Genomic DNA, 13,302 nt, shown 5'->3' with positions numbered 1-13,302 from the left:
TAAAAGTCATATATTTAAACATATCATAATGTATACGATAGTGAAAGAACTGCATAATATTAATAAAGAGTATTCAAAACATAAAAAGTTAAAAAGGACAAAATTGCAAGGTAGATTTAATAGTTGGGAGTGAAAAATGATACTTACCTATAATAGGAAGTTGAAATTCATCTTGAATTTGCTTTTGGAATTCAAATCCATTCATTACAAATATATGAAACTCGCCGATTATGAGATCAAACAAGCCTTTAGAGTTTCGAAGAGTGACCAAAGCATTTTTTTTTTTTACAAAAAGAGTGACCAAAGCATGATGAGCATCTTTGGCAGTTTGAACTGAAAATTAAAACAAAATAAATAAAATAAGCTCATTGAAATTTATTTTTCTTTGCTTTTGTTCTAAAGCTGAAGGCTAAAGCTGAATATTGTTTTAAAGACACAAGCATTTGTTGTTGTACATTTAATATTTCTTCGGAACATTAAGAAAGACAATGAGGTTGAAATTTAACTATTTTGATTTGAATTCTTCTTAATAGACTTTTATGGTCAATACAAAGGTTTATGTATATCTAGACATGTGGAACTCAATGATTTGGTATAAGAAAAAGTTAAAAAGAACAAAGAAATTGTTTCTAATGACCATGTCAAACATATATCTGTCAACCATGTCAAACCATGTCAAACAAGCCTTTTGGAATTCAAACAAAGAAATTGCTATAACTATTTTGTTTCTATTTGAAATTGTTCCTTATGTAACGTAGCATGACTATACTCCACTACTTAAATTGCAATTGTACATCAAAATGACTTTTTTATATTTTACGGAATGATTAGTCTTTGAATTTGTTGATACTATCTAAATTTTGAGTTAAATTTGTTCTTGTTATCTAAATCCTTCCATAATATTCCTGAAGCATATAGTTATTTTTGGAGTATATAAATTTTCTGCTTTCATAATTGAGTTAAATTTTTTCTGGCTTCTATATTTAAATAAATTTTCTTCGCACTTAGCGTTCCATTTAATTCATCGATTCTTTTCCATGCACTTAAAAAAATGTTATAAAAAAAAAGTAGTTAATGATTAATATGATAGTCTTTGTTGAAAAAAGAGGTACATTTATTGCACCTTATCCTATGCAATGTTGCATAGGTTAGAAAAACATAAATAAACCTCTATGAATTAACAAGATCGAATAAGCCAATGAAACATTGGCATATATTTGTGGGTTATACCATGGATATCCAAAACTCAGTAAGCCTTTTTGGTCCATCCTCCCAATTCTTGCACTTTAAAGAAGTAGAAAACAGAAGCTGTGAATATATAAAATCAGAGTATTTTTTAATCATATCTAAACAGAGAATCTATATTGTTTTGAAAGAATGACTTCATTCTTCTAATACAGTTGAAACATAGCACACTAAATGAGGCAAACAGTGAGGTGGAAATTTGATTCTTCTAATTTCAAACAAAGACACAAATGAGAAGAAAACATATCGGTATCAAATTTTAATTCCTTGTGTGCAATCTCTTTCATATATTATGAAGTGGTGATAAATTTTACCTTATGACATTGGATGTGGTCTCTCAACCACTTCATAAAATGGAGCATATTATGATTCTATTTCTAAAAGCTGAACATGAAAAATAATAAAGAAAGAATCTTAATGGAAAAACTTATTTCAAGACTATATATGATACTAGTTCCTTCAAGCATATGCCATTGTTCTTAAAAAAGGAGAAGTAGTAGCATTCAAGAGAAGTATATCCTAAGCATAAAACCCTTGAGAATTAGCCTATATAACTTGTTGGGAGTGTCATTTGATACTTAGCAAACTAGACACATTAAAGTAAGCAAATCAGTCATAGGGCATGTCTCTATTGGCAGGTGATATTTCATTTGACTTAGAGGCTCTAGAAATTCACTTGCCAAAGGAGAGCTGCCCTGCGAGTGTTTAGCTTAAACATTTTTTACATTTCTCCTTGTTATTCATTGCAAGGAGTTTCTCAGCTATAAATAAAGGCATGGTTTTGTTAGGGATGTCTTTTTTTGATATAATTAGGCGGGCGATCGTATCTTTGAAGAAGGAGACGCTCATTAACTTCTTGATCGACTCACAAGAAGGAAAATTGACACTTAGACCAACATATGTTCTAGTGTCTGTGTGGGTAGGAGGGTAGCATGCATGTTCGAACTTGACTGAGATCTCCCCGAGTGACTGGATCCTCTTCAGTGATGCCACACGCTTAAGACGAAGTTTGGCAATTCATAAAGTTCTTTATTTTCTGAAAGGAAAATATTGGTACGTTAATTCTTATGCTAGTTTTTTCTCCTTTCTAGGACTTGAACCCTAATCCTCTAACTCCTTAACCTTTAGCTCAAACCAAATGAGCTATCCTATCCTAAAGGGATATACATTTCAACACCACCGCTATTGTAGACATTAAAACTCATCATCATGCTATCTTCAATCGCAGTACCTTAGCAGTATCATCATCTTATAGGTAAGAACTATATAACAAAAACTACTAGTGTTAATTGTGAGAATAAGTGATTTTTGGATAGTTTCTTGAACTACAAGCTATTGTTAGAAAGTACAGCTGGTTAACTACTTCTTACTGTTAGTCTGTTAGTTAGTTAGTTATGTTGTTAATTAGTTAGATAAGATTGTACGTGAATAACTTACTCTAAATACACTTGTAGAGTCTGCAACATATTTTGTCAACTACTTCTATTGGTGATGAACCCAAAATTAAACATTGAGCGGTAAAAGGAGGATCTTGCCATTCAACTAAAGGAAGGAAGTTGAACCAAAGGGAAGGTTGGTGGTGAACAAATTCTAGGTATTGCACTATATATAGAAAGATTCAAGACTTCATTTTATCCATCTATTTTAGGATGGTAGAAAGTGCTCATTCTCAACTTGAACAGTTTGCGCCAAATATTATTGATGAAAGCATGATCCATGTCAGAGACTAGTCTTCTAGGTAACATTACCATGAGGAAGGAATAAAGGTGAAGTCAATAGAAAGATCAATTTGGAGGGTTTGCATAAACTTTGGTTTTAAAGAATGAAAATAAATTGAATAAAACAAGGATGGAAAAAGCGATTAGAACTTTTGAATTTCTTACGTGAATTAATGTTATTTAAAGTTTGAAAGAACGCTAATTATCACATTAAGATGATGCAATATGTCTAAAGCGTTTATCTAATGAACATTTATCCAAAATCCAGTTACAATAACCAAGACTAACAGACAATTGTGTCCTAGTTCATTTCATAAGGATACTTGAGTAATTCTAAATTTTAACTGCATAAATAGGTACTCAATATGGTTAAAGTAGATCTTAACGAGCATAATGAAGCTGCCCTTGGTAATGGAGTTGTTTTGATGATGTTTGATTAAAACTAGGTATTAAGTGTGTTGATGATGTTTATTGTTTACATGTTCATAGTAATTACTAACGATCTTTACATGTGCATAGTAATTAGTATATATTAAAGCATCTAGCCATCCATGATCTTAAGTTTCTTCAAAGTGTCTTGTGTGTCAAGTTTCATTTTGTGTTTCAGTTTGTGGCAAAACTCATTTCTCTGAACCTTTGAATCATATCACAAATTGATGATTTATATCATGCTCGAATCGAATCACAATTTGTTGGTTCGTATCATTTGAGTTCTCTAGTCTTGTGATTTGCCTGAACAAATCGTATCAAATACTCTTTATTTGTATCAATCTTTATATGAAAAAAATTTAATTGTATTAAATATTATTTATTCGTATCAATCTTTATAGCTTCATAGTTATCCTTGGCTGAATGAATCATATCGAATATTCTTGATTCGTATATGTTGGGTTTTTATTTGTGTTGGCCGCATTATGTTAAAATAAGATATTCTAGCAAGATGTTGGGACAGTTGTCCTAGACATGTTAGTACAACAACTTAACTTAAGGTGAAGTATTATGTTTCGCAATCTTGGAAGATTTGGTTTATGTGTGAGATCACAGAAGATTTGATAGAAGAGATGATTCACGTAGCTTGTGCTCCAAGAAGCGTGTGGTTCTAGAAGCCTCCTTTGTCGGTTTGTCCTTGACCGTGTTTTAGTATTTAATGTCCTAAACAGTTTATGAAACATTATATATGCTTCTATAAAATTGTAGCTGAAGACACTATTGGATCAACTGTATTGTTTAGCCCGACAGATGATCAAGCCCATGCACTCTCTGTCAATGTAAAGGAAGACTCAAACCTAAAGAAGACTACTGAAGCCGCAATTGAGAAAAGTGTCATCTAGAGTTTTAGTTTGTACTTTGTTATTTGTGAGCCACTCTTGTATACCCTTGATGCATTGAGTTGGACTGATAGTTGAGTTGTATTTGTGAACTGCTCTAAAGCTTTTAAGCAAATAGTAGGTTTTATTTATTGGAGTGTGTCTCCTTCTTGAGTGTAATCATTGAAATCACGGGTTGTGTGATTAAGAGAAAGTGAGATGGGATCTCATATCTAAGATATTCTTAGATAGAAATATCACGGGAAGTGATTAGGTGAGATAGGCAGTGAACCAAATGTTGTTCACATAGGACTTCAAACTAATACTATTATTATAGATTTCCTTCCTGGCTTGGATGTCCTCAGATGTAGGTGACGTTGCACCATACTGGGTTAACAAATATCTTGTGTTATTTCCTTCTTGTACTTTACTTTAAAGTTGTTCATTGTTTATTGTGTTAAGTATTTGTTATTAAGTGTTCTGGACATTTCATTCGACATTCCTGGTGTCCTGGACATCTCATAGAATATTTGTCCCCTACTCGCCAGAATTTAAGTATCAATCTTTATCTGAAAACTTTTGAATCATATCAAATATTTTTTATTCGTATCAAATCTTCACAGCTTTAGATTTTTTTTCCTTTTTCGTGTGTCTGAATCGAATCATACTTAACATGATTCGAATCATGTAGTTGTTTTGCCACAAAAATTGCACTTGTCAGTCATGTATATATATATTTATACTCGTACACCTTCCAACTCATTTAATCAATTGCAAATAATATTCTAGAGTCTCCAAACCTCTCTCTCCACTTGTTCTTGAGATTAAACACTTTTTCTAAGATTTTTTGTGGATTTTTAGTCATAGATTGCTAGAGTGTTATAGGAATTGTACACTAGTTTATTTCAAGTAACTTGATTGAGGATCAAGGATCAAGGACATAAAGGACAAGAGGGATTTCTTTCCACCTCGAAGGGGAATTATGGGAGTCTTTCTAACTTTTCAAGTTTAAGGGGATCCAAACTTCAAACATAGAAAATAAGAATTCAAAGTGAAGGAATTCCTAGGATTTCATGGGAACTTAAGTTTCGAAAACTTAGAGAATCTCCAATTTCAAAGGTTACTTGAAGATCGGTGGTGTTGTGATTGCTTAGGATTGAAGATTAGGTTTATCGAGGGAATTATTTGTAATCGTAACAATTTGTAAACAATTTTTAACAATAGTAAAAGTTCATGATAACAACGTTTTCTATGAAGAAGAGTAAACATATCTCGAAGCAAGGACGAAAGGGGCAACTACTATAAATCCTAGTGTTCTCTACCCTATCATTTTATATTTTTGCATTACTGTTTGTATATGAATTTTGTGCTTGACACTATTTGATTTGATTGTGATTAATTTTTTCACTTAACATAATCTTGATTCATTGAATTAAGATTCTTTTCAAATTCAATTTGATCATAATTAAGTTTAGTCTCTGTGTGGTTTATTGCAATTAGGTTTGGTTTGAGTATGTCTAATTTTGAAATTTGTATGCTTGATTATTGATATTTGATGATTTTAATAAGATTCAATATTTGAACCTCTCAATTAAATTTTGAATCTTAGTTACTAAACATTGTCTTAGACTGGTCATCATTGGAATCTGATAAGTCAAACTTTTTCAATTCACACCTTCACAAACTCTTTTGAAAATCAATTATTCACCCCCCCCCCCCCCCCCCCAAATTGAAGTTAACGGCGTTGCAAAAATTAAACATAAGGGCAATTGGACCGACAATGATAAAAAGAAGGTTCAATATGATTTGAAGGCAAGAAACATTCTTATTTCCACCATTTGCTTGAATGAGTATCAGTCGGTTTCACATTGTAAGGCCGCTAAGGCAATATTGGATGCTTTGGAAACCCTCCATGAGGGTACCGAAGACGTGAAGCAATCAAAATCAATATTCTTGATGATGTTGCATCAACACTAGTTTTTAGTTATGTTTATGTCGTTTTTAGGACATTAAGAGAGTCAACTATTTGTAAATCATGGTGAAATCAGACCAAAACAGGAACAAGAGCTCAACTGACGAAACTGAGAAAAAGATGAAAAATTCCTAAGAGTTAAGAATCGTGCCACGATGAAGCTGGTTCGTGGCACGATAAGTGAACGTGGGACAAAGGTTCAGCACTGGAAATTTCGTGGCACGAAGCAAAATGCAAAGTGCCACGATGCTAGGTTTTGTCTGCTGCCACGTAGGATTAATGATGCTATCGTGCCACGATTGGATCGTATCGTGGCACGATGATGGGCTTTCTGGAACTCTAAAAATCTTTCTATATAAGGCGAGATGCGGCCAAGGATTAGAGTTCGATTGGGAAGTACGATTTTGAGCATAGAAGACATCAGAAGACAGAAGAACAAGCCCTGAATCTCATACCAACTCATAGTTGGTCCTGATTATGTATGTTCACTGTTAATTATGTTTATAATCGTAAAACCATGAGTAGCTAAACTCTCAGTATGATTGAGCCATGATGAACCTTTGTAATATATGAATTAGTAGTTGATACTCTCTTATTTAATAATATTATTCAGTCTTTATTCAGAGTTATTTGTGTTCATTGCTTTTCATATAATTGCTTGTATGACTATTAACCCTAGCTTCTTGAATTATATGAATTGATATTAGGAATTGAATGACTATTAACCCTAGCTTTTTATCCTGAATTAGTAATTCTGTTTGATTCAACATAGGAACCTAGAGATAGGAAATTGAGAATTATGACATATGAATTAACGTTCTTTTATCGCTTCTGCAGTTATTCAATCGGTTTAAGAGATTAAAAGGTTATAACTTAGGAAAGGGTTTTGATTCAAGAGATTGATCAACACCAATTTGTTAATTCGTCGTAAAGAATGAATAGTAATTAGTAAATAAGGGAGATAATTACTCATATAGAACAATAGGGGATTCATCGGCTTAATCATTCTTCTTTAATCATCTTTTCAAACAACCTTTATTTACTTTTGTTATACAAAAATCATCTGCCTAGGGCAATCAATATAACTTTTACATATCCTAAAATAATAACGTACTTGCTATAATTGGAATTAATACAGTCCTTGTGGAACGATATTTATTACTACTTCGATAGTTATTGGTACACTTGCCAAATATCTATCAAGTTTTTGGCGTCATTGCCGGGGACTGTTGATTTATTTTAACAAGGCAATTGCGTTTTAAATTAGGATTTCTGCAATTTATTTTCTGTTAAAAAAATTATCTCTTGTTTCAGTATTCATTAATTATTTTGTATTGTGTAGTGCTACTGAGGTATTTTGCTGTTTATGCGAGGTAGACGTAATTCCGAAGACCTCGAGTACGATCCTGAAATCGAAAAGACTGCACGAGCCAACCGGAGAGCTGTCCGGTTGTCAAATTCAGTTCCACCGGGTACACGCACACATATACTAGATCCGACACTTATTGAAACTGAAACAACCACCCCTCCTCCGGTAATCACAATGGAAGAGGGTAACCCACCAGCAGCAAGGCCTAAGTTGGGAGATTATGGGCTAGCAAATCACCGTGGTCGCCTAACTCACGTGTTCCGACCTGCTAATCCTGTTGCTTTTGAAATCAAGGCATCAGTTCAGAATGGATTGAAGGAAAGACAGTTTGATGGTACTGGGACCATCAGCCCTCATGAACATCTAAGCCACTTTGCTGAAACTTGTGAGTTTTGTGTTCCTCCAGCAAATGTTAATGAAGACCAAAAGAAACTGAGGCTATTCCCGTTCACTTTAATCGGTAAAGCTAAAGACTGGTTATTGACTTTTCCCAATGGGACTATTCAAACATGGGAGGAATTAGAGCTTAAGTTTCTAGAGAAGTATTTCCCTATGTCCAAGTACTTGGATAAGAAGCAAGAAATAGCAAGCTTCCGGCAAGGTGAAGGTGAATCACTTTATGATGCTTGGGAAAGGTTCAATTTGCTTCTGAAGAGATGTCCAGGACATGAGTTTTCTGAGAAACAGTACCTCCAATTCTTCACTGAAGGATTAACTCATAGCAACAAAATGTTTCTAGATGCCTCAGCTGGAGGTAGTTTAAGGGTAAAAACTGATCACGAAGTTCAAATTCTGATTGAAAACATGGCCAGCAATGAGTACCGTGCTGAAGCGAAAAAGAAAGAAGGAGGTGTTTTTGGGGTAAGTGACACTACTTCCATACTAGCTAACCAAGCAGCCATGAATAAGCAAATCGAAATTCTGACCAAGGAGGTACATGCTTATCAATTGTCCAACAAACAACAAGCAGCTGCAATACGGTGTGATTTGTGTGGTGAAGGCCATCCTAATGGTGAGTGTGTGCCAGAGGGAGCTAGTGAAGAAGCCAACTATGTGAACTATCAAAGGAAAAACCCTTACTCCATGAATAAGCACCCTAACTTGAGTTACTCCAACAACAACACCTTAAATCCCTTGTTTCCTAATCCGCAACAACAACAACAACAACCAAGAAAGCCTCCAGGTCTTGAGGAAACAATGATGAATTTCATGAAAATGACTCAAAGTAACTTTGAAGAAATGAAGAAGCGTCAAGACCTTGAAAGGAAGAACAATGAAGCCTCAAGGAAAATGCTTGAAACACAGCTTGGGCAATTAGCTAAGCAGTTGGCTGAACAGAACAAAGGGGGATTCTCAGGAAATACTCAAGAGAACCTTAAAAATGAAACTTGCAATGTTATTGAGTTGAGGAGTAAAAAGGTTTTGACACCTTTAGTTCCAAAAGTTCCCAATAAAGTTGATGAAAATGTTGTGGAGGTAGATGAAGATGTTGAAGATGAGGAAGTAGTTGAAAAAGAGAGTGATCAAGGTGTAGTTGAAAATGAAAAGAAGAAAAAAACAGAGGGAGAAAAAAGTGAGAAGTTAATAGATGAAGACTCAGATCATAAGAAAGTCTAAGAGCCAAATTTTGAAGGATGGGGATGAACCACAAATTATCCCATCTTATGTGAAGCTTCCATACCCTCATCTAGCCAAAAAGAAGAAGGAGGAGGAAGGACAATTCAAGAAATTCATGCAACTCTTCTCACAACTTCAGGTGAATATTCCTTTTGGTGACGCTCTTGATCAAATGCCGGTGTATGCTAAATTCATGAAAGAAATGTTAACGGGGAGAAGAAAACCAAAAGATGATGAGAACATCTCTCTTTCCGAGAATTGTAGTGCTATTCTCCAAAGGAAACTTCCTCCTAAGCTTAAAGATCTTGGTGCTTTTACTATTCCTTGCTCCATTGGGCCGGTAGACATTGGAAGAGCTTTATGTGATTTAGGGGCAAGCATCAATTTGATGCCCCTTTCAATGATGAAGAATCTTGGAGGTGGAGAGCCAAAACCTACAAGAATGACTCTCACTTTAGCTGATCGGTCAATCTCCTATCCGTTTGGGGTGGTTGAAGACGTGTGTTATCGCGATTTTCGGGTGTCAAGTCATTAATTAGGCTTGAACCTTTCAATCTTTGATATTCTCTATTTTTTCTTGGGAAGGGCAAAATTGAGAAAAAAACCCTTAGATTCTAAGTTCGGGGGTCGTTTTCACTACGGGAAGGTGTTAGGCACCCGCGGTGACTATAGTACTCTATAGGAGCCGTTTTCTTAGTTTATGTCTACGCTTTATTTTTAATGCTATTTATGAAAAAGGAAATTGATTTATGTTAAGAATGGGGGGAAGAAAGTGTTTGAGGTTTTATTTTAGTGGACTTGGAGAGGTTTTGACCTCATGCCTACATACCCATTTAAGGGATCAAACTCCATGTAGTTCTCTCTCAAAAATGTTTTTTGTGTGTTTGGTTGATTTTAGTTTTTGTTGGAAAATGGTTTTGAAGAAGAGAAAGAGGCCTTAAAGGCATAAGAGAGAAAAATGGTGAATGGTTGGTTCCATTGTTATTAAAAAAGTCTAAGTAGGAATTAGGATTCATTTGGATTTGTTTAAGAAAATAAAGGAAAAAAAATCAATGGAGTTTTGACTCCAAGGTTTGTTTGGGAAAATTTGAGTGATGGAATTGGTTTAGTATTTTTTTGAAAATTGGCATTTGTCTAAAAAATCGCGTTTCCTAAGCATACATCTAAACGGTAAACATGCAACGTGTGTGCGTGTCGGTGCTTGTGTCGGTGTACATTACTTATAGTGTCCATAGTCCTTTACATTGAGTCCTAAATACATGCTATGGTCTTGCAAGGAATTAAAAGGAACTAATCTATCTAAAATTATTACAAACCCATTTGATATAGAAATGAATAGAAAAATGATGCCTAAACTATGGGATGAATGAAATGTGAGATGAAATGGTTAGTATCATAAGGCATAGAAATAGTGGAAAGGTAAACAAAATTGAATAGAATAGCAAGAGAAAAAAAGGGTAATGAAATGAAGTAAAATGGCAAAATATACCTAAAATTGGTTATGACACTTAGACATGCACATGACCTATAATCCCCTCATTATAGCAATGTTAAAGGGGTTTGATTTTGAGCTATAATGTGGGAACAAATAGGACACATTCAAGCCAAGAATCATGACACATTTTTAAAGATATTTTGCACTTTATTTCTTGATAAAAACACATATTTCTTGCAAAGCAAGAAAGAAATGAAAATCTACATCCACAATCAGCAAGACATACATATGATCAGCAACATATTCACCATGAAATTACACACCAATCATCCACATCACATGCCAACATTTTATGAGAAAATATCCCACAAAAATACACAAACTTAGATCAAACACAAAATTAATCAAGAAAAATAACACACACATTTTTATCATTTTTTAAACCATTGAAAAACATCACAAAAGTGTTAAAATGTATTAAGAAACATATAACAATTTTTTTTAGGAATTTTTAGAGAAAAAATTAAGCACACAGAGGTTCAATCAGCAAGAAAACAGGGTGTGAATAGCAAGAAAAAGCAAAAAACGTAGGAAACTGCAGAGAAAAAAGCCCAAGCCCAAAACCTAAAAGCCTGGAAGCACAGGGAGCGTTGGATTGATCCAGGAAGGGAAACCCTAGATCCAACGCTCAGGATTGCAAGGGATTGGGCCGGTCTTGAACCGGTCCGGTCTAGGGGTCTATAAAAGCGAGCTCACGCCGGTTTTTTCATTCTTCTACGCTCTCTCTCTCTCTAACCCTAAACTAGTGAGAGAAGCTCTCGCCTCTCTCCTACCTCTCTCTTCTCACCTTCGCCGGTTTCTGAAAGAAACGGCTGAGAAAGATGAAGATCGGCCGGAACCTTCAAGGTTCGCCGGAATCTTCATCTTCTCCGGCGAGAAACTCCAGGTTCCGGTTGACCTAATTTTCCAGATCTAACCCAAACTAACCCTAAACCACTCGTCTTTTCATTCTAAACATGAATCTAAAGCTAGAAATCACATGCAAGGCTTGAATCTTTGTAGATCTACATTTTTTGTTACGGTTTTGAAATCTTTTTTTTTTTTAGGTTTTCAGTTTTTTTGAAAGAAACTCTTTGAAACTTTGAAGATCTACATTGATTCGTTCTTATTATTGTTCTTGAGAAAGAAAAGATGAGGTTTGAGTTTACCTGTGATTTTTCTAGAAAATTTCGAATCGAAGATTCTTCGGAAATCTTCGATTTGATCTTGTTTGTTGATTTTTGCTGGAAATCGAAAATAAATCGATGTTGTTTGCTGGTTTGATTCCCTTTTTCTTCTTTGCCGGTTTAGATCTTCATCTTCTTTCTCTCTTCTCTTCACTGGTTCCTTCGTGATCAGTGCTGGAGTTTGTCACTTCTAGTGACGAATTCGCACTTTGAATTGCGAAGGAATCCGATTCAATGATGAAGATTCACCATGAATCTCTGAGGATCGCAGAAAAATTGTTGAATTTGTGTTGATTTGGTGATTCTGGAGAATTAGGGTTTCGGATTGTTCTTCGTGTTCTTGTGAATTTTTCTGTTTTGATCTAACTCACAAGAGAGAGAAAAACTGATTCTGTTTTGGTGATGTGGCGTAGAATGAATGGATCCCTTGAAAATCTGACACTGTGTTGTATTTATAGCTGACATGTGTACTTGAAACCCAATGAGAAAGGGACACCTGTTTTTGGACTTTGCTTGGCTCTGCCTTGGACTTTTGACTTTAAGGACCTATCTGCAAAATGAGAAAATTGGAGGACTGGACCGCAATAAAAAAAGACCTAACTGCAATTTTAAAAAGTTCTGGACTAAAATACAATTTTGAGAAACTGTTTCAGGGACTAAAATGCAATAAAAATAAAATTGGACTAAAATTGGTAATTTGGACAAAACGTAAAGTGAAACCAAAAAATAAAATTAACAAAAGGACTAAAATGAACCAGCTACAAAAATGAGGTATTTTAAAATACCTTTCTGCCGAAATTTTGACAGGAAAAGACCAAAATGCCCCTAGGGACTAAACTGACTCAAACTGACTCAGATGAAATTTTTGAAATGACTTTTAAACAAAGACTCAACAATAATTCGTACAGACAAGTTGAAAAGACTCAGAGGCAAACACAGGGACTAAAAATGGGTTCCACTACGGGAAATGGCCAAAATATCCTTTTGTATGATTTTTGAAATAAAAATGCAAGAAAAGTAATGCGACGTTTCAGAGAGTTCTTAAATGACTTGTAATGTCAGAAAAGACAGAGGTAGTAAAATACGTTTAAAAAGAGAGTAAAGATTCAGAGTAAAATAACAGAGAATTGACAAATATCAGTGTTAAAAAGAAATTTGAACGAGTATTTTTAGGTCCAAAATCAGGGTATAACAGCTGCCCCTATTTAAGTTTCTTTGTCTGGAGGGTCAAGAGACGGAGTCTTTGGCCTGACGGGACGAAGATACTTAAATATTAACATTTGCACTGTGTTTGGACGTAAAAATACGCTTGTACATTTTCAAATATCATGAATGCCATGCAACATTTGGATTATGAGTGCGAGACAAACGAAAGCTGGAATTAACAAAAGATGTCGTATCCATTGCGGGATT

At 34.6% G+C, this 13,302-nt stretch overlaps 1 protein-coding gene across 1 annotated transcript; it reads left to right on the top strand.

Annotated features, from left to right (window-relative positions):
• The first annotated feature begins 7,608 nt into the window (after positions 1-7,608).
• Positions 7,609-12,374, top strand: LOC112422824 (uncharacterized). The gene is made up of 3 exons (XM_039827047.1): positions 7,609-9,184; positions 9,303-9,727; positions 12,348-12,374. Exons 1-3 carry the CDS (start codon positions 7,609-7,611, stop codon positions 12,372-12,374), a joined length of 2,028 nt encoding a protein of 675 aa, XP_039682981.1.
• The last annotated feature ends 928 nt before the right edge of the window (positions 12,375-13,302 follow it).

This window comes from Medicago truncatula, chromosome 6 (assembly GCF_003473485.1).
Source record: "Medicago truncatula cultivar Jemalong A17 chromosome 6, MtrunA17r5.0-ANR, whole genome shotgun sequence".
NCBI lineage: Eukaryota > Viridiplantae > Streptophyta > Magnoliopsida > Fabales > Fabaceae > Medicago > Medicago truncatula.
This window is presented reverse-complemented; position numbering and strand designations above follow the sequence as displayed.